This window comes from Rhipicephalus microplus, chromosome X, assembly GCF_043290135.1.
Source record: "Rhipicephalus microplus isolate Deutch F79 chromosome X, USDA_Rmic, whole genome shotgun sequence".
Classification (NCBI taxonomy): Eukaryota; Metazoa; Arthropoda; class Arachnida; order Ixodida; family Ixodidae; genus Rhipicephalus; species Rhipicephalus microplus.
The window spans coordinates 178,002,008-178,024,928 of NC_134710.1; the positions used below are offsets into that span (position 1 = coordinate 178,002,008).

The 22,921-nt window shown below is 44.9% G+C and overlaps 1 protein-coding gene across 4 annotated transcripts in view; it reads left to right on the forward strand.

Moving 5' to 3' along the window:
* Positions 1-22,921, forward strand: part of Polr3D (RNA polymerase III subunit C53) — a 148,719-nt gene that overhangs the window by 85,980 nt on the left and 39,818 nt on the right. For all 4 annotated transcript variants that reach the window (XM_075878280.1, XM_075878281.1, XM_037428647.2 and 1 more), the window contains exons 4-5: positions 3,214-3,368; positions 13,266-13,405. In XM_075878280.1, coding sequence (XP_075734395.1) covers positions 3,214-3,368; positions 13,266-13,405 — 295 coding nt within the window. The remainder of the gene's footprint in view (positions 1-3,213; positions 3,369-13,265; positions 13,406-22,921) is intronic.

The following is a 22,921-nucleotide window of genomic DNA, read 5'->3' on the forward strand; positions in this document are numbered from 1 at the left end:
CACAAGCATTTTTACAGCCGAGGCTTACGCGTTATTCGTAGCCGTTAAACACATCAAAAAATTGAATACGCCAAGGGTAGTTATATACACAGACTCCCTGAGTGTCGTAAAGGCGTTGAAAAATCTTAAAAAACACAGAAACCCTATAATTATATCCCTTTATTCGGTACTCTGCGCGGCCTATACTTCCAAGCAGCATATCGTCGTGTGCTGGGTGCCAGGACATCGCGAGATCGAAGGAAATGTGTTGGCCGACCAGCTCGCCACGTCAATTAACGGAAGCTCCGCCACCTCTTCAGTTGCTGTCCCTATAATGGACCTAAAACCAAACATACGAAAAAAGCTCAGGGCTTACTGGCAGAAGTTATGGGATCAACAAACTCATAACAAGTTACACTTGATTAAACCATACCTCGGTAACTGGCCACCCATGTCGAAAACACGCCGCACAGAGGTCAGTCTCTGTCAGCTTAGAATAGGACACACACACAGCACGCACACACACCTTTTGTCTGGTGGTGACCCACCCAGCTGTCACAGATGTGGCCGTCCACTTACCGTACTTCACATACTTCTTGAATGCTCTGAGCTAGAGGCTTACAGGAAAAAACATTTTACACTAGCGTACAAGGAACACATACCCCTTCACCCAGCTATGTTTTTTGGTCGCGAACCTCTTTTTAAGTATAATGCATTGAATGCATTCCTAAAGGAAGTAAATACTTTCCATGTTATTTACTCAAGTGATCGGTAGCACGGCCTCCGAAAGGAGGCTGCTGCTGCGGATGCTACATCCAAAAGAGCACCTGTCTCTCGGCCCTTGGGACCAAGGGCACTGGCGAGAAATCGGTGCTAATTATAACGCTCCTATTTTATGATGTCATGACAATTAAAGACCCATTCTCACCAGGCATGCTTCACTTCACTTTCATGATTTTAATAAATATATGTCTTACGCATCTTTAGAGCGCAGAACTTTAGGCCCTTTTACAGCCATTTATCATAACCATTGCTCTCATCCCATATCATCTCCTGGCGCTCTTTGGCCATCAATGGCCCTTGCGCCATTAAACAACATATATCATCATCATCACACATCAAAACAGCATGTCGTTGTCTGCTGGGTTCCAGGGCACCGTGAAATACAAGGGAACGTTTTGGCCGACAATCTGGCTGCTTGCGCCAATGTCACTACTGCCAATGCATCAACACCAGTCCCTGCACTTGACTTAAAACCTTTTATAAAACGAAAGCTCAGGGGGTATTGGCAGAGCATGTGGGATAAACAAACAGATAATAAACTCCATGCTATTAAGCCGCAACTAGGTTATTGGCCACCACTATCAAAATCACAACACACGGAAGTAATACTAACAAGGCTTAGAACTGGACACACACATTCTACACATTCATTTCTTTTGTCTGCCGGTGATCCACCATATTGTGAGAGATGTGGAGAGCCCCTTACGGTTCTCCACATTCTCGTCCAGTGCAATGAGCTAAATGCTCTAAGAAAAAAGCACTTTTTACTGCCCTACCGACAGCAGCTCCCTCTACACCCTGGGATGCTCATCGGTAGGGATCCGCTTTTGAAACTGAAAACAATTTTCATGTTTTTAAAAGAAGTGCAAAGCTTTCACCCGATATTTCGAGGTCATCCGTAGCACGACCTCTATGAGTGGTCGTGGCTGCGGTGACTATATATTCACCATGGTTTTATTATCATGAGATTTTGCCATCAGCTATCACCTTCATATGTCACGCCACTGTCATGATTTTATTACTTTCTTGTTTAACCCACGTTAGAGCGAGGAATTTGAAGGCCCCTTTACAGCCACGCACCGTATCATTGTTCATATCTTTAGTCAATTGAAATGGCGCTCTTTGGCCATCAATTGGCCCTTGCGCCACTAAAAACTACTCATCATAATTGTTCTTTGCACATCTCTTAATCCTTTGTGGTATGTAACATTTACCCACCTTCCATTCGTTGTGGCCCGAAACTAAGTAAAGCAAAGCTCAAGTGAAAGAAATTCAAACTTTAAAGACTGTGCACTGTGTAGTGAGGAAATGCATTTGTGATTCGGGGCCTTACAATGGACTGCTGTGGCATTGTTGCATTGTTGGGTGTGGCTAGACAACGAACCACTAGGATTGCAATACATGCTTTACCTGAAGAATGTAGCTTAAGTAATACTGATGCTATTGGCCATGATAAAAACTAAAAAGTGGAGACTAGTAGTCTGTAAAAAGTTTTATACTTTGACTCTCTAGTGTAGGAAAGGTTAATGTAGAGCACTAAGTTAGCATAGTGGGAATCGCTGCCAAGAACAACACCAAGAAGATGAGGGGAAGAAAACTATGTGTGAAAACTAAGTATTTGCTGTGGCCCCTTTTTTGTGAAAGCGATGGCACTGGCCTGTGGTGGTCTCTAGTGCCACTATGGTTCCCCACCAGCAGTGGAACCTCAGTAGCTGGTGCACTAGACCTTGACGACCCAGCAGGCTTCCCCTATGTTCCTGGCAAAGATTCAGTGGACCATGTGATGCAGTACTTAGATTTCAGAGTCTTGCAGGTCTGACAGCTTGTATGATTTACCCAGATACACACACACATCCAGTTGGCCACCTTGATCGCTCTCTGAAAAGTGCGCACAGCAGGTAGTTGGTGGGTGCAGCTGCCTCCTCACAAAACCGCAACTGCAGGTTGGCTGGCCTCCCACTTCAAGCTCACAGGTCATTGAAGTGCATTGCAGTTACTCTGTGATACGATGAATGGCAACGCTGGAAGCCACAGCAAAGTATTGACTGTGGTGTCTGCAGGTCCCACACGGGGCCTGATGACAGCGGTGGCGTAGAAGCATTCTGAGAAAAGTGCTCACCTGCCTGCCTGGCAAAGATAATCTGTCGGGTCATGTTGCATTCATCAGCATAGGCAAGGGCTTTCTCCATGAACACTATTTATCACAAAACACAGCTGCATTGTGTTCCAGTGTAGGTGATGCCACCTGCTTGTAGTCCAGGCCAGCCATCTCTCAACAAAACGCAGTTGTATGCATCAGGGTCCTACCTCATTAAATTAGGAAACCTACTCATGCTTTTTGTACCTTTCTGCTATTCCTCCTTAGCATCCTCCTGTTGACCATGCTCATGGTATATTTAATACTAAGAAAACAATAATCACTTATTCAATACTTTTTTTTAATTGTTGCAGCTCTGAAAGAGGCAGAGGAGGTCGTGGTTGCTTCAATCATGGAGGCCGAGGTTCACGGCGTGGCAGAGGTGGGCTCCACCCGGATCGGGCAGCCCGCTTTATACAGACGCAGGGAGCCACATTTTCTCAGGGTGTGGAGAGTACAAAGACGAGGGGTGAGGATGTTCATATGGCTCAATACAGTTCAAAGCATTGAGAGAATAGCTATAGTAAAAAGTATTTGTATTTTGTCGGACTGTTAAAAAAGTGTCTTAATTAACCAAATGTTGAATTATTGAAGGTACGAAAAAAAATGAACAAATGCATATTCTGCATAATTGCCGTGTGCAAGCTGTAATCCTTGTCATCTTTTGATTTCGTGTGCACTGCTGCTTCTCAATCCTAATTTTTTCCTTTTTGTCATGAAAGTGTTTGTTGCTGGAATCCATCATGGCTTCGCTTATGTACTTCTGCCATTAATGTGACGTTGTAAAATAAGTCCTAATAGATTGCAAAGAAAAAGTCTAGAAGAAAAACGTCTGTTGCAGGGCGTCGAACCAGCAACCTTTGAATTCATAGCGCGTGGCACTAACCACTAAGCCATGAAGCGTACGTTGTCAACGATGCTAACGGCAAGCCATTTATATACGCTATGTACTGTTGTCGGTCCGCAGAGCAACTTCAGCGCTTTTTCATCATCATTAGCTAGATGGCGCGAAAAGCACATGTTGACCGCACGCGCTCGAAAGGTCGTCACCTCGTGCCACCCTGCTAGTTGCTATGCACGTGCGCTTCCACATGGCGTGGTCAAAGTGTGTGTAAATGCGATCTGGCATGGTTGCTAACTAGCGCGTGCGCTTATCTCAAGATTCGGGTACTCTGTACTCTTCAGCTTCCACAGCAAGCTTGCTTCTAAGTTACAGTGGTTAAAGAAAGCACGAAGGTCACTTCGCTCTTTGCTGCAGTTGAATTTACGAAAGGAGCACGCTGCTCACACATGAAGAAGTAGAAATTGTGAAAGTTGTTTTCACTTGTCTTTTGTATACTTGTGCGTTTGTTTTGTGCGTCTTTCGTTTGAGCAACATGCTTTAAGTGTCGAGTTGTCACAGTTGTGCTGTCCGCGCCCGTCCTGTGTATGCTCTTTTTGTGCGTGCTTTTTGCTTGAGGTGCGCACTACAAGTCTCGAGCTGCTTGCCATTCTTTGCATGACATTGCCATTTGTTCCTGTAGCATTCATTCCTTTGTCCTTCTGGCAAAATAATGCACAATAAACGCTAAACTACTGCTGTGAAGACAAGTAATTTTTTCCAGGGTAAGTTGGCCGACAAAAGAGCATGTACCCATCATGATTTAGCCAATGAAGTGAGCATGCACACCATGGTAGAATCTTTTTTCATCTTTGACAGCATCTGGCATGCTTGTGGTGTGTGATTATTTCACAGAGCTAAAAGGAAATGACTGAGCACTGCATTCACTGTGAATGAAGCTGTGTTTGCTAGAGACACGGCCGTAGATGTGGCACACACATATATTTTAAAGGATATAGAAGCTTATACCCGTGCCACATGCGCACGGGGAATGACATTCGGTAGTGAAGGCAATTGAGTTCTCGAATGGCATTTTTCGGGACGGAGTTGCTACACTTCCGGGGCACAGTTGATGCCATTAAATATTGCATAGATTTGACAGGACCAGAGGATCATTAGAGTGATAAGATTTCTCAAATTACTGAGCTCCTACTGTATTTGATAGTTTCGTATAACTTGTTCATCCAGGCCATGTATGCTGTAATACATATACATTGCTTAAAAGGACCCTGTAACACCTTTTCTTACTGTAGGTATCATGGTACGTGACAGCAGTGGTACAATGTCTGTTAGTCATTTGATGATTACACAATGAGGCTGAAATGCGAGCTCATGCATAGGGAGGCCCTGCTTCAGAAGTGTGGTTTTGCTTTTGAGCATATTGTTGTTAAACTTCTCCAGATTATGAATTTCAATGTGCTGATTTTAAACACGCAGTGTTCTAAAAACTTCTGAACAAAAGTTATGGTACATTCAACATTCGCTACTATGGGATACCAAGCTGCGGTCAAGCAGGGAATGTTGTCACTGGTCCCGTTAATTGGGGAAGGGATCGCCGGTCTAATTCCAAGGACCGAAGTATCGGCCTCCCGAATGGCACCACAAAAGCACGGAAAATGTAGATGTGGTCCTATATTTGGTGCGCCAGGGAATGCGAGCTCTGGTCCAAAATTGAATCAGAGACGAGAGTTGATAACAAAACAAAAATATATTCTCAAATACGGCAGATCAAACAACATGCAAATATACACTGTCGGCAATAATCCAATAGAAAACGTCTCCAATCACGACGGGTACACAACACTGCAAGATATATTCAAAACAACGGCCACAAACCATACATGCTACAATGCAATCTCATGCACCAACCAACCAAGACACTTGAAGACTAAAAAGTTCGTCGAGCTTATTGAGTCCAAAGTTCTTGGAATAAAGCTTGAATGTTTCTCTTCTAAGAACACTCGTTCCAAGTCCAGCGCTGTTGTTGTTCCTCTTATCCCGAAGTTTCTCTTCTAGCAAACTTCGCCTCGTCAAATGTCCTCACTTCGATTAGAAAACTTCTTCGCCGGTAAAAGGTCGGCCACTCACGCGCTCCGACTCAGAACGCATCTTCCCCACTGGTGGTAAACACTCTCTATTCTCCCCCCGCAGGGGCGCCTGCGCAAGTAGGCGTTTGGTGTGTAGCGACACCACGGACCCGAGCTAACGGGGGAGCTTCGGCTCACTCCCACGCCTAGCCGTGCGTGGCTTTGCCGTGCCCGGGGAAAAGGGGATCCTGGGGGTTGAGCTGACGCTGGGTGATTGGACCTTTAAGGCCCCCCGGCAGAGGCAACACACCCCTTTGGCCCCGGCTTCACGTAGACGGCACCCCTGGGCTGACCCACCCAGGGGAAATCGGCAGTCGCCTTTTCCTGTCTCCCCCTCACATCTTCGTCTTTTCTCTTACTTTAAATCTTTCCTGTCCTCTACTCTCTTCCGTTGACTTCCGTGTTTCCTGGCGGCAAGGGTTAACCCTGTGTGGCTATCCTACCTTGGATACACCATATTCGGTTATAGTGGTGGTGTACAGCTGGCGTCTGCAGGGCCTGTGCTTCCAGACCCTGCAGCGTCCCCTTGTAGGACTCCATGGTGGGTGGCTGGCACCGCTGCCGAAAAGAAACCTTTTGTTATGGCTAGTTCCTTCCCCCCACTCCCTGATCGCCCTCAGAAAAGAGGGCGCACCGATGAAGTCTTCCAGTTTTATGGTCACCAGAGAGTATCCTTTCCCCGATTTCACGTTGTCCACGCTGACACACCCGGCAAACCAGTGAGAACAATTTCACCTTTTCTTGTTTCGAAGTCTTTGACAGAAATCTTTGGCCCAGGATATAAAGCTTCGAGAATGGCAAGTGGTGACCTCCTGTTGGAGCTCCGCGACCAGAAACAATATGAAAAATTGCCTAACCTAAAGAAATTTGCAGATACCAAATTAATAGTAACCCCACACCGAACCATGAACACCACCCGTGGCGTTGTCTCAGATGATGACCTGTTAGGGCTGACGGAGGCTGAACTCTTGGAGGGTTTTAGCGAACAGAATGTCATCAATGTGAAACGAATTAGGATGAGGCGCGATGGCAAAGAAATCGAGACTAAGCACTTAATACTTACTTTCAATTCAAGTGTACTGCCCGACTCTGTTGAGGCAGGGTACATCAAGCTTCGAGTGAGGCCATATATACCGAACCCTCTCAGATGTTTTAAATGCCAGCGGTTCGGCCACAGTTCTCAGAACTGCCGAGGCCGCCTAACTTGTGCGAAATGCAGTGCTGATGAACACACATCTGATGCTTGTGAAAACTCTCCTCACTGTGTGAACTGTAACGGGGAGCATGCCGCATACTCACGGTCATGCCCCAGCTGGAAAAAAGAAAAGGAAATTGTCACGATTAAAGTAAAACAAAACATTTCATTTAGGGAGGCACGAAGGCAGGTGTCCTACCTGCCAGAAACCAGCTTTGCTGAAGTGGCGCGTCAGGGGGCAGCGCCACGACGGCCCCCGGCGCCTGTCTGGCACACGTGTAGTGAGCCAGCGGTGACGCCATCCGCCCCCACGGCGGTTGCAGCCACTGCTGCTCCGCCATCGAAGAAGGACCCACCAACCTCCGGGCTGGGGGCCGCGAAGGCCTTGTCTTTAGAGGCGAGGCCCTCAAAACAACCGCAGCGCTCGCAAGAGCGCTTGTCCAGTGCCTCGCTAGAGGCAATGGACACAAACGTGAGGGCGCAGCAAGCGCCTAAGGATCGGCGCGACTCCGTCGACCGATCCAAAAAAGCAAAATCTCGTGTCACGGCCCCTGGAAAGGGTCCGTGAGCTAATTTTCTATCCTTGAGCACACAGCACAAAACACATCTAAAATGGACACGCAGATTTTACAGTGGAATGTGAGAGGACTTCTCCATAACCTCGATGATATTAGAGAACTCCTTAATAAACATACTCCAAAGGTGCTGTGTGTTCAGGAAACACATCTCAAGTCCACACAAACAAATTTTCTAAAGCAATATGCTATCTTCCGCAAAGACCGTGACGACGCTGCCGCCTCGTCGGGCGGTGTCGCTATAATAGTTGATAAAGGTGTTGCCTGTAAGCAATTAAACCTCCGAACTTCTCTTGAGGCAGTTGCTGTCTGAGCAGTGCTGTTCGGGAAGCTACTAACAATTACTTCTATTTACATTCCTCCGTGCTATCAACTTTCAAAGACAGAATTTCAAAGCTTCATTGATGAACTTCCTCCGCCATATATAGTCGTTGGTGATCTAAATGCACATAATCCTTTATGGGGCGACTCCCGTTTGGATGCACGAGGACGCCTAATAGAACACTTTCTGTTTTCGTCAGGTGCATGTTTACTTAACAAAAAAGAATCAACATATTATAGCACTACGCACAACACATACTCTTCTATAGACCTGAGTATTGTCTCGAGTACACTAATTCCTTATCTAGAGTGGTCTGTTCTCAAGAACCCCTTTGGGAGTGACCACTTCCCGATAATGTTAAAGTTAACAAAAGAAGATACATGCTCGCCTGACTTTCCTCGCTGGAACACCAAGTCAGCCAACTGGGAACTGTTTCGAGAAATTACATTTTTAGACGGAGATGAGATTGCTGATTTTAATATAGACGATGCTGTAGCATTCCTAACAGGTTTTATTATTGACGCTGCAGTGAAATGTATCAAGCAAACCAACGGAATGACCAATAAACGTCGCATTCCATGGTGGAACGATGATTGTCGGAAAGCGCGCAATAGACAAAATAAAGCTTGGAGACTACTCCGAAATTACCCAACAGCTGAAAACCTCAACAATTTCAAACAGGTTAAGTCCCAAGCCAGAAGAACGCGTCGTCTTGCAAAGAAAGAAAGTTGGAATAGGTACATCTCCGGTATAAATTCTTACTCCGACGAAACGAAGGTTTGGAATAGGGTAAACAAGTTAATGGGTCGGGAGACACACCCCCTACCTTTGGTAAGTAGCCGAGGGGAGAGCCTGGAGGAGCAGGCGGACTGCCTAGGCGAACACTTTGAATACGTCTCAAGTGCATCAAACTATACAGAAACGTTCTTAAAATTCAAAGAACGCGAAGAGCGACAGCCCCTTAAATGTAAACGTCCATCCAGTGAGTCTTACAACTGCCCATTTACATTAGCTGAAGTTAAGGCATCTCTTGCGTGCTGCAACAACTCAGCGCCAGGTGTTGATCGTATAACATACGAAATGGTCAAGTACCTTCACCCCGAAGCACTAAAAACACTCCTAACTCTCTTTAATAACATGTGGGCAGTTGGGTATATTCCATTGTCATGGAAAGAAGCTATACTCATCCCAGTACTTAAACAAGGCAAAGATCCGTCTTTGGCCGCCAGCTACAGGCCAATAGCGCTAACAAGCTGTCTATGCAAACTATATGAGAAAATGATAAACCGGCGCTTAATCCACTTTTTAGAAAGTAACAGTATACTAGACCCCCTTCAGTGTGGTTTCAGAGAGGGGAGGTCGACAACAGACCACCTTGTTCGCATAGAGACATACATCAGAGATGCATTTATTCATAGGCAGTTTGTACTTTCGGTATTCCTAGACTTAGAGAGGGCGTATGACACCACATGGCGATTTGGGATTCTCCGCGATCTTGTCACCATGGGCATCCGTGGGAACATGCTAAACACAATTAAAAGTTACCTGTCTAACCGAACCTTTCGCGTAAAAGTGGGAAATGCTCTCTCTAGAACTTTTACCCAAGAGACTGGTGTTCCGCAAGGTGGCGTGCTTAGTTGCACACTCTTTCTTGTAAAGATGAACTCCCTGCAGTCAGTCATTCCAAGTGCGATGTTTTATTCCGTGTATGTTGATGATGTGCAAATGAGTTTCAAGTCATGCAATATGTCTGTCTGCGAACGACAGGTGCAGCTTGGAATGAATAAATTCTCTAAATGGGCGGATGAAAACGGTTTTAAAATAAACACGAAGAAAAGTACTTGCATACTTTTCTCCAACAAACGAGGGGTAATGCCACAACCAAATGTTGCGATCAAGAGAGACCAACTCTCTGTAAGCAGCGAGCATAAATTCCTGGGAACCACTTTAGATTCTAAACTTACGTTTATTCCCCATATTAAATATGTCAAAATGAAATGTTTGAAAGCGATGAACGTCCTAAAACTCTTGTCACGTACAACATGGGGTAGTGATCGAAAGTGCCTCTTGAAGTTATACATAAAGCCTTGTCGGGTCGCGCCTTGATTATGCCTCTATAATTTATCATTCCGCAACGCCAAGTGCATTAAAAATCCTAGACCCTGTTCACCATCTGGGTATCCGACTTGCAACCGGTGCTTTCAGGACAAGCCGGATCCAGAGCCTCTATGTAGAGTCGAATCAGTGGTCACTTCACCTGCAGCGATCCTATAGCAGTTTCACATATTTTATAAAGGTACGTGCAAACATCAAGCATCCATCTTATTCAACTATAAACGATATGACCGCTGCCACCCTCTTCCATAATCGACCCACAGTGAGAAAGCCGTTCTCCTTGCGTGTGAGAAACTTATGGGAGGAAATGGGTGTTCCGCTGCTGGAACTCTGTCCTACGCCCACAGGGATACTTTTACCGCCGTGGCAGTGGCAGCTTATACACTGTGACACCTCATTTGTTGAGATCACTAAACACACACCAGAAGCACATATTAAAATGCATTTCCGAGAACTCCAGTCCAACTACTCATGCGTAGAGTTTTATACTGACGCTTCTAAGTCGCATGCAGGGGTGGCTTATGCAGCCGTCGGACCATCCTTTTCGGAATCCGGCGTGCTGCACCCAGAAACAAGTATATTTACGGCTGAGGGTTATGCACTATTGTCTGCTGTGAAGCATATACGGAAATCAAACATACAAAAATCAATTATATTCACAGACTCGTTAAGCGTCGTAAATGCATTAAGATCCCTTTTCAGATTCAGAAGTCCGATAATAATTGAGCTATATTCCGTTCTGTGTACAGTGTATATGTCCAACCAGCATATTACTATTTGCTGGGTACCTGGCCATAGAAGTATCGAGGGCAATGTGTTAGCTGACCAAATGGCCACGTCAATTATAATGCGCGCTATTAACCCCACCGCTACTGTCCCTGCAACAGATCTAAAACCCTTTCTACGAAAGAAACTGCGAAACCACTGGCAACGCTTGTGGGACACAAACAAATAATAAGCTTCATTTGATTAAGCCGCGGTTGGGTTACTGGCCCTCCGCTACAAGAACACGGCGAACTGATGTCCTATTCTGTCGCCTCAGAATAGGACACACTTATGGTACTCATAACTTTCTTCTGACTGGCGATGAACCTCCTACTTGTGGTAGATGTGGTGACAGGCTAACCGTCCTCCACGTCCTCCTGGAGTGTGCGGAAGCTGAAAGGGAGAGAAAGAAATATTTTGCTTTAGCATACCGCTATAATCTTCCTTTACACCCAATTATGTTTCTCGGTGAAGAGCCGCTTTTTAATACAAAATCAGTTTTAAGCTTTTTAAAGGAAGTAGTACTGAATGTGTTTAGTCCAACATTGAATGTTTTTAGCCCAACAGGTTCATAGCACATCCTCTGTTCAGAGGATGCTGCTGTGATAGCAGATTTCAATGAGCCCAGGCCTCCATGCTCTTGTTTTAAGGGCTCTGTCGAGGCACTGGTGCTCCATGCCAAGTTTTTATTTGACATACTTATCACTTTTAAATCATTTTATGTCTCCATAGCTCACATCATTTGTCATTGCCATAATTTTACCATATGTATATTTTTACACACCTACAGCGACTGTTTTTTAGGCCCATTTACAGCCACGTCACATTTGTTTTATCTACACTGCACATCCCACAATTTATTATCATCGCTCTGGCGCTCTTTGGCCATATCTGGCCCTTGCGCCAATAAACACCACTAATCAATCAATCAACTCTCTATTCTCCTGCTTGTAGTACAAGCCTTCACCCGTAGATGGAAAACCTCTTCATCTCATCTGCATTGTCACTGAAGACATAAGCCTTCACCTGACTGTGGAAAAACTCTTCTTCTCCGGCCCTACGCGCACTGGCACAAACTTTCTTTACCTCTTGATCACCTCCATCCACTGCTTGCTTATATACATTCGCCCTGGATTTCAGAACCTTCATCGGCGTGCTGCACAGCAAAAGTTGGGGAAAGGTGGGCCGCGACGTGTGACGCAACTTGGGATTGACTTACGCTTTCCTCCTCAATGATTCTGGAGGTTGTGCGGCGATAGGTGCGATGAGGTTGGTCAGCGTAGTGGTGACCCTTGATGAGGGGGAAGAAACGGCGCGTCCGAGGAGTCCTTTGATGCTTTTCTTTTTTTATGCTGGCTTCTAGCGTGTCCGAGCGGCACCTGGTATTGTTGCAGTCGCTAGAATTCCGAGGTGCCCGCTTTATTGAGTGCTCGTTTGTGACAAATGTTCAATGTACCACTATGTTCAATGTACCACTATATTTGTTCAAATGGGCTTAAAACATTCATAATTGTTTTACCGCATACAGTATCTTTTCCACGTTATTATAATATGCTGACTTGCTTTATAACTCAGTTTAGAAATATATTTTGTTCCTAACAATGTACTTGAAAATTATATTTTTAAAACTGCAAATTGTACAAGAAAAATAATTGATACTTGGAATTGGAACATAATATAAGCTTTAAAATATTCATAAATATCTACTGAAAAATGAAGGAATATTATGTATATGAAGCTGGGTCTCTCCTTTAGTTTGCATGAGCTACGCGAGTACCCAGTGTTTACCGGCTTGCTTTGAGGCAGCTGGACAGGTGGGTATTAAGAGAAATCAAGGCCGAGAACTGTTAAGAACTTTCTCTTAGATAAATGCAAATTTAAATATTCCAAGATGTCTAGCTCATGACACGCTTATCAGAAAGATTGTGTGGACTGACTGGTTCTCACAAGTGTACGTGGGCTCTTCGACGCAACAACATGCATCGAGTACTATTACGGCAGGCTAAGTGTAAGATGGGTGACTCTTGTGCATATAGTATTTGTAAAAGCATGCATGTAGTGTGGCAGGTGAAACCAATATCACATGTGTTCAGGACAGAAAATGGAAGGTTATGTAGGCTACTGTCTAGTGAGGCCACTAGAGCAAAGATCAATTATTTCTTATCTCATTTTGTGATGTATAAAGCTTTAAATGATACAAAGTTAGGCTAGTTAATGGTCGTTAACTGGAAAATTCTTATTTAATATTATGTTGTATTATCAGCATTATAAGTGCATTTGATAAATGCACATTTTTACGAGAAACAGTAGTCTTGCTGAGATTGACATGTACACAAAAGGAATGCTGCCCATGCCACCTCTTTAATATTCCTTTTATTTATATGTGTGTTAATTGGGGCAAAAATGCTAATTGGAGGATTTTTGCAGCTCCTGAAAGATGGAACAAAAGTGAGTCCGTACCCGTACCACTTGAGAGACCGAAGTACCAGGGCCCCAGCAGCAGCAGCCAGGTAGCGGAAGAGAAGATTCAGGATGAAAAGAAGCTTGAGTTGCTTCTGAGGAGTGATGTGAGTGTTTTGCTTCTATTTATGTGATAAGGTCATGGTATTTTTTTCTTTGAATCATAAGCCACAAGTTTGTGATGCAGTATTACTGTGTGTTTTACACTGCTTGCTTCATGATGATGATGATTTGTGGGGTTTAACGTCCCAAAACCACCATATGATTATGAGAGACGCCGTAGTGGAGGACTCCGGAAATTTTGACCACCTGGGGTTCTTTAACGTGCACCCAAATCTGAGCACACGGGCCTACAACATTTCCGCCTCCATCGGAAATGCAGCCGCCGCAGTCGGGATTTGAACCCGCGACCTGCGGGTCAGCAGCCGAGTGCCTTAGCCACTAGACCACCGCGGCGGGGCTGCTTGCTTCATGTGTACACTGTGACTGGATATGGAGGGTGTTCTATGTAGTTGTCATATTATGCTTCTATGCTTGGCATGGCCAAAGTTATCTAGTGATAATGGTAGTTGTTAATTACCTGCCAAAGATTTGCATATGCTCATAAGGGACAGTGGTTGCTCCTAGGTGCACCACTGCAACTAGGGAATCGTGGCAGGTTAGCATTGCAGTTATGTTCATATGGCACAATAAGTTGAATAAAATAGTGCTAAGGTGCCTTTACTGCCCTTCCTGCTGAATTTTTCTTGTGTTTATATTCCATACACACACAGGTCAAATACACTTGAGTAATTGCTATGAAGTTAGTTTAACGAGAAGGTTGGGATCTTTCGCGGGGCACTGAGTCAGCGACCTTTCAATGCGCAGCGCTAACCACAACGCCACGGAGCGTACGCTGTCGAACTGTTGATGGCAAGCCAAGTTTGTCTTGCCCAAGGCAGCAACCACTCTACTCCTTCAGCTTTGTGGGCTGGTATATCTAAAAAAAAAAAAAAAGAAAAGAAAAAGGTGCTCTCTTGAATTTATTGTTTCACAATACTAAAGGAATGTCATGCAATTTATAGAAGCTTTCAGTAGAATGACATTGCAAAGATAATGGTTTGAGGTTAGAAGGCAAACCTGTTTCTGCAACCCACAAGGGAAGTGTAGTGAAAGAAGTGAGCGGAAAGAAGAGGTAACTTTCTCACCATAAAAGTATTCACACCACCAAGTGCCAGGCCTGGGTATCTTTCTACACACAGTGGATGCTCGGCAGCAGCGAGAATTAAACCAAGGGTCTCCGGCATTGGAGGTAAATAGTCTTGCCACTTGACCACTGATGCAGTCACAGTCTTGTAGCAGACTAGACAGGGTCACTCGATGGACAAAATATACCTACTAGTTTGTTGCAGTCGTGATACAGTTACACTTATTTCATGATGATAGCTTGAAGAAAGTGTTCCTTTTCTAAAAAGGACAGTGTGAGCAAATTTACTTATCTTTTGTGGCATTGTAGGGGCAGCTAAATATTGAGCATGATGATATATATGTATCGGATGTTTGAGTCTTTCCTTTTCAGATGGTGCAGATTTTTATGCACTGACAGTCAGGTTCTTGTTGTCTTTTCATATGAACTCCACGTTGAGGTGGAAGTGTTTTCCTGCAGATAATGTGACATTGCAGTGACAAACATGAGCTCGTTAATAGCTTTTTAGTTACTGACATAAAGATTGTTCCTTATACAGTCGAATCTCATTAAATCGAACACGCTTAATTCGAACTTCCGGTTATTTAGAACAGATGCTGTGGTCCCGTCAAAGCTATGTATATTCCGATGCGCGAAAACGCCCTGTAATTCGAACACGTAAGCACTTGGGACGGTTAATTCAAACATACCGAGCTCTGAAAATGCTCTCAGCACCATGCCTAATCCGGCCGCAGCACCTACGACACCTCAATGCTGTGACCGAAGAAGGTAAAGAAGAAAAAGAAAGAAAAGGCTGCGGCGGAATGTTTGCTCTCTCAGAAATGCAGGTGTGTGACGTGCCTGTGCCACGCTTCTCCCTTTTCCGTCCCTGCCATGTAGAGACCCTTCTCCTTTCAACACCGCACGTGAAGAGAGAAAGGAAAAAAAAGAAAGGTGGCTGTCGGGAGTGTTGGCTTCTTCTCTCAAATGCCTATATGCGACGTGCCGGTGCTACGCTTCTACCTTTCCCGTCCTTGCCATGTAGAGACCCTTTTCCTTTTAACACCACGTGCGAAGAGAGTAAAAAAAAAAGAAGCTGTTGCAGAGTGTTCGTTTTCTCTCAAATGCTGAACTGCTTCTCTCTGCATGGAGACACTCCTCTTTCCTCATCTTGTGCTGACCACACTGCGGTTGCGGCGCAAAGGGTAGCAGCAAAGATGCAGTCGTTGTCGTTGTCTTTAGAGACTGTCGGTGCCGCACATTGCGCGTGCAACTTCTCTTTTCCAGGAGAATGCTGAAGCCGAAGTAGGAATGCTTTGCAAACTGCGTGCGAAATTGATTGACTCGCTGCAAGGCAAACTTGCGCAGACGTGCATCCCCAATTACTTCAGTTAATGATGGATGTCCTTTGATTTGTGGATAAATGTATGCTTTCTGAAACTTCCCTCTCGTGTGTTAGCTCAATACACATGCGCCACTGCATGGTGAGCCTTCCGTTCATTTAGTGTTCATTAATTTGTACAAATTTTTGGGCCCCTTTGAGTTCGAATTGACGAGATTCGTTATATGGAAAAGTTGTAGGCTGTCAATTTATGCAATACACATTTTTTAGAAATTGGTAAAGTCGCAAGCGATTTGAGGTATTCCATTTTTAAGGATGGTGTTTAATTGAAGCACACCTGGCAGGCAGGAAACATGGCTGCTCTGCTATGAGGTGGTAGCCAAAAGTATTCGGGCTAGTGTTCTGTTGAGCGGAGCTACTGTAGTACACAATTATCTTGCTGGCTAGCATTGTTCCACCCCTCTAGAGTTCTAAAATGCTTATTTTGGGCTGGTTGGTACATGATCAACGAAGCGAAAAACAGTGCGAAAACACAAAGTGAAAGAGACGGACCAAGTGCTGACTTACAACCGGTGTTTTATTCCATACATGGGGGTATATAGGTAGAGCATACACAACATGAAAGGAGGGGGAGGATAACAGGGAGGTGAGACTTTCCTTTAATGAAATATTTTTATGGGTCTAAAAAAAAAACTGTGATGAGGCAAACGTTTACTTGACAAATATGCAACTTGTATGGTGAGGAGCGCTAATCAAGGTACACTCATGCGCATATCACCTTTCTTGTCACTGCAAAACGCATTGTAGATCTCTCGTGCTCGTTGATCACTGTGGGCCTGCTGTGTATTGCTTCCTAGACAGCTGATTTCCTTTCGAAGAAGATATTTCTCGGCTTACCAAGAAAGAAGCTGACACATCAATCTGGGCATCAAGTCGTGATTCTAGAGAATGCAAGCACCCTTCTGGGGTTAAAAGCGCATTGAAAAAAGGACCTGAAATTTTATGAGCCACCAAAATTGGACCAAGTAGAGCTCGAGTTAGGTAAGGAGCATTGCGGCACAAGCTTCTGTTGAAAATAGAGACAGGTGTATTCAAGGAGGAGTGGATTGCTTGTTGCTGAAGCAAATTGGAAGCTCATGCTAACCTTCCCTCATCAAGTTGCTACGCGCTGCAGATCTCAAGCTGCTTCAAGCAGGCAAAGAAGGTGGATTTGTCCTTTTCCCTAAAGCCATCTACAAAAAAAAAAGGCGGATGCTGCTGTCACAAGCAACTTTCAAGGCACGAATGTCAAACTTTCCAAGGTCAAAGCAACAGCTAGCAATCTTTGTGAAGAGGCTGGACTTCAAGAACTGGCATCGTCGGTGTGGGCAGCAAAGAGCTGGAACCTTTCAGTGTTTTTTTTTTTTTTTGGCAACAACGCCCAAGCCGGAAGTCCCCTTCCTTCCGCGTCATTGTTTCGGAACAGGGCACTTGGCAGCGCCTTGTGGGAAGGTACTTGCAAAGTTCCCTATCAGAGTCCTTCGTGTGAAATACCTCTGCCTCATCAGGAAGCCACAAGAATTGTCTAACTTTCTTCAGCAAGGGTGCCCTTCTGGAGAGAGCTTCTCTTTTGTGGATGACAAGCACTGATATCAGATTTACTCATGTGAAAATTTTTGTGTCAATTCATCATCATCATCATCATCATCATCATCATCATCATCATCATCATCATCATCATCATCATTTATTTGACCCTTAAGGGCCCCTTAGGGGCATTACATAAGGGGGGGGGGACATTTTTCTAAATACGAAAACAAAGAAAAACATAGAAAGTTGTACAAACACACGAGCAATACTTTTGTAGGAACCGAGAACAGACGCACAGAAAATGTACTTATACAAGTATAAAAACATGCGCGCACAAAATTTACACATACAAGAGTGCAAAATACAGTGACCGTGGTAGAGTTTTAATGGGCTTCCAAGTTTCAGTGAGCTGTTAGTAGTTGTTTGAATGCGCACAAGTCACGCTCTGAGACGATAGCTTCCGGTAAGTTATTCCATTCCTCGATGGCGACAGGAAGAAATGACTTATTGAATGCAACGGTCGTACCGAAAAGACGTTGGAGGCTTCTGGAATTAAATAGCCGGCGAGAATAGCGGGCGGGAGAAAGCAAGAGAGAACCATGCAAGTGGGGAAAATAATAGTATAATTTGTGAAATAAAGTCGAAAAAGTATACGTCTGTCAGCTAGATTCTGCAAGTCTAAAGACTCCTTTATGAAAGAGATGCTTGATGAGTGATCGTAATTGGACATAATGAACCGGGCAGCCCTATTCTGAACGGATTCCAACAGATTAATCAGATAGGTTTGGTGAGGGCTCCAAATGGATGACGCGTATTCGAGCTTCGTACGAAGGAAGGTTATGTACGCAATTTTACGGACTGTAGGAGGTGGTAGGCATAACGTTCATCGGATGTAACCAAACTTCTTTGATGCGTCAGCAACTAAGTGTGTGATGTGATCCGACCACGTGAGAGTGTTAGAAATAAGCACGCCAAGGTATCGGTAACTATCAACATACGCCAAGGTCGTTGAGTTTAAATTGTAGACGTGTTCCGAGTTAGACTGTTTGAGAGATACGCGCATGACTTTGCATTTGGAAACATTGGTCTGCATCATCCAGAGTGAACACCAGTTTTCAATTAAGGATAGGTCATTTTGTAGAATTTCGTGGTCGTCAGGGGTGGTTATTCGGCGATAAAGGACGCAATCGTCCGCAAATAATCGAATGGATGATGAAATTCCTGATGGTAGATGGTTCACATATATGAGGAAGAGTAAGGGGCCGAGTACTGACCCCTGAGGGACACCGGATTTAACGGGAGCAGCAGTGGAGTGAAGACCGGCAATGTCAGTGAACTGAGATCGGTGTGATAGGAAGCATCGGATCCATGACAGGGCTAAAGGGTCCAAGTTCAGACAGCAGAGTTTGTTTATTAGTCGTTGATGAGCGACACGATCGAAGGCTTTAGAGAAGTCTATGTATATGACGTCAGTTTGAAATAGAGAATCTAAATTTCGGTGGAGGTCGGCAGTGAATTCAAAGAGCTGAGTTTCGCAGGACAAACCAGGTCGGAAGCCGTGCTGATTTTTGAAGAAAAACCCGTTGTTATCGAGGTGGTGGGCAACGTGTGAATAAATAATGTGCTCGAGGAATTTGCAGGCAATGCATGTCAGCGAAATAGGACGATAATTAGATGCGTTAGAACGGTCACCCGATTTGAATACTGGGGTTACCTTGGCTACCCTCCAGTCCGCAGGTATGATACCTTCGGAGAGGGACTGAGAGAATATGATTTGCAGAATGTGGCTAGAAATAGCTCCAGTGGATTTTAGTAGCTTTGCCGGTATGTTATCAGGACCAGGGGCACTCGATGTTTTTAGTTGGTTTATAATTTTTAGGATACCTTCAGCATTTATGGTGATGGATGGCATCTGGGGAAAGTTATACCTGGAGGCAAAGGGGATATTGCCCGACGGCTCATTAGTAAAGACTGAGGAAAAGTAAGAATTCATCAAGTCAGAGTGCTGCTGAGCTGGAACCCTTGAGCCATCAGGATTGCACAGTGAAATGTTATGCGCTAAATTGTTGGGGTTGATAATGTTCCAAAATTTTTTAGGTTTGTCGTGGATGATTTTTAGGAGATCTTCATGGTAATACTTCTTTTTGGCTTTTTTCGGCATGCTAGTATATTCCCGAAGGCAAGTGAAATATTTGTCCCATTTCGATGGAGAAATGCTATGTTTTGCCTCGCGGAAAAGGCGTTTTTTCTTTTGTGAGAGTTTTTTCATAGAAGTTGTATACCGAGGACTGTCATCGTCACAGCGAACAGACACTAGTGGAACGTATTCTTCAATTAGCGTCAAGACCTTTTGTTTATACAGTAACCAGTTCTGTTCTACGCTTCTGGAGATGGCCGTTTGAGAGAAGAAACTATAAAAGCTTTCCAATTCGGTAATGATTGCGTGGATGTTGGCTTTGTTGTAGTCGCGTATGAGCTTCTGTGAATTATGCCTAGGTACTGGAATAGAGAGGTTGAATAGTATGGTACAGTGATCACTCAGGCCTTCCATACACGTAGGTGAGTGAATAAGGTCGGGGTGGGAAGCGAAGACAAGATCGAGTATGTTGTCACCACGAGTCGGGAGTATTACTTGTCTGCGTGAGGTTGAATAGGAGGGACAGTTGAATGTGGTCATTTGATAGCCGGGAAGGGGCCTTAAGGTTGGCCCAGTCTATAGTGGGAAGATTAAAGTCCCCGCACAGAAAGAATTTTGCACGAGGAAATCGGGAGTTCAAATCAACTAACACCGAGTGCAGGTCCTTAATAAAAGCATAGTCACAGTCTGGAGGTCGATAGCAGGTGACCAGTATGTGATTACCCGAGGCAACAGGCAGATTAATGCAGAGGATTTCATAGCTGCTGTTTATATCTACCTTATAGGAGTGCAAGTGGGATTTGACTAGAACCAGAATTCCCCCTCCCCTTTTCTCAACCCTATCTCGTCTGTAAATTGTGAAGGACCCAAAATCACGTAGAATTTCGTTGCTCTGTATGTTTTCATTTAGCCACGATTCAGTAAAAATTGCTACTTCGGTGTTGTTGTCAAGTAGGAGTGCCTCCATAGCTTCTTTTTTTGGCAGGTAACTGTGCACATTTGCAAGTAGGACCGACTAAGTATGACATGAACGGGGCAGAGAAGGCACAGGTGCAGCTTTATTAGATACTGAATTCGTGGAAGCATGTAGCAATTGCTACTTTACTTCGACAACAGATGCTGTATCAGCATTGTACGTGAACTGTTTATTTTCCATGAAAAGCTTATCAAACCTAATTTTAAATGGGCGTTTCTTTTCTTGAGCAAACAAGTAAAGATTCTTACGGGCTAGACGAACACGAGAAGAATAGTCTTCACGAATTTGGAAATTTGGAAATTAGAGCCTTTAAGTTTGGATTCAGCCGCAAGTATTCTAGTTTTATCTTTAAAATGTCCAAGTTTTATGATTATCGGACGGTTTTTAGTGCCTTGAAAATGGCCCAGCCGGTGGGCCCTTTCGATTACGTCTCTGTCAAGCGTTACGCTGAGACTTTCCGAGCAAAAAGCCATTACTCGCGATTCGTACTCAGCCCATGTTTCACCTTCCGCGTCTGGCATTCCAAAGAAAACTAGATTACAGCGACGCTGGTGATTTTCCGAGTCGTCACACTTAGCAGCTAGTTCCCTTACTTCAGAAGCAAGTTTAGTGATTGTGGAGCTAGTGTTAGAGTCCGATACAGGCTCATTGGTCTGAGCCACTCTTTCCAGTGCATCAACTCGGGAGGCGAGGTTGCTAACCATACTTTTTATGTTTGAGTTATCAGCACGAATAAGGGTTAGCTCCGCCAGTACAGCATTTTGACCTTGTTCAAGGCGGGAAATAAGCACTGGCTATAGTTTCAAGGGACGTGGAGGAGTTTTTGCTAGTAGGACCAGGGTTGAGTTCGACGTCTCCTGACATCAGAAGCAAAAGACTAGCAAGGTGAAAATTGATACATAACAAGTACAACAGCTGGCATAACGATCCACATAGGTAACCACACGGCACCGCAAGAACATAACAGTCATCAAAATGAACGCTCATGGCGTACGGTAAATAACTAACCTGCGCAAACAGGGGAAGTCTCATGACCGTGATCGTTGCAGTGACGTGTCCCAGCTGATTCCAGAATGACAGAGGCTTTTGTAGGAGGGGCGTATCACCCGCATGCCTGGTAGCACAATGTTGCCCGCCGAAATCGCAATCAGTCACCAAACGTGGAGGGTAGCTTTTGGTTCCAGTATTCAGCTGTGATCCGAGGGTCGCTGCGTCGAAGGTTTCGGGCATTGGAGTCATCGCAGGAAACCCAATTACTAGCTATTGGCCTCTTAGTAGCATTTCGCGACCTATAATGCTACTGAGAGATGAATAACTATCACTGCTATTGATTTAGATCACTGGTATCTACCATGATTCAAAACTGCCGGCCATCCCACCATTTTTAGTGCTACGAGCGCTACCAGTGGCGCTATTTTGTGGTCACCTCCAGATCGCGCCGCAGCTGATCACTGCTCCACAGAAAAGAGTGATGTCAGGCTCAGTTATTCCACAAGCATTTCGTCTGCTAGGCACACACATTCAGTCATGCCTTGTCACCTGCAATGTCGTCGTCGCCGCACAGTGTCGAGTAGGGTTGAATACGACAGTCTGGAGATCGTAATCACTGCGATCTGCGACGTCACGAATCATTCTTGTTTCGAACGACCCTTTGCAGAACAGCAATATCAAAATGGATGCCGTTCCAAGCAGCAATGAGGTGCCTGAGGATGCATGCTTCGGCCATGCTCGCTCTTGCATTTACAATAGCTATACAGTCGAGCCCACATATAACGGCCCCACTTAAAACGAACTTTCGCTTAAAATAAACAATCACCGCGTGACCGTGAAAATATACATGAGTTCAATGGCACAAAATCGCACTTACAACAAACGTCTTCGAGCGCAACTGATCGGTTACAGCGGAGTCGGCGATCTGCCGACTTCCCGGGAAACCAATTTCGACCACCGATCAGGCATCCGCGAGGTGCCCATACATTCTTATTGTTAAACGTCGACCCTGCCTCCGCGACCCTCTAGTTGCTGCTCTCCCCAACCCATAGAGGTAGGAAAGTTTTTCCTTCCTCCATGCCCCGACTGCTTTTTGTTACGCACCCCTCCGTCCTTTGTCCCCCCGCTATTCTGAGCACCCCGCATCGCCAGACGAGGCCCGTGTTTTCACACTTTTCGAAGACCGGTCGGCCATCTATCCTGTTTTTGATCGCTGGTACTGCCGTTGGCGTCGCCGGCCTGGAGTGACCAGACCATTTTCTAACATCGTCGGCCACCGACTGCATCTGATAGTCTGTGTCTAGTGCACGCGCGTACGCTACCGCACCGACTTTCATAATATGCGATTTATTTTGTGTTTAGGACTAGTTCTCGCTCACTTCGCACTCAACTCAGCATGCCTTCAGCGCGCGTGCGGAAGCGCGAAAACGGCTGTTGATTTGCG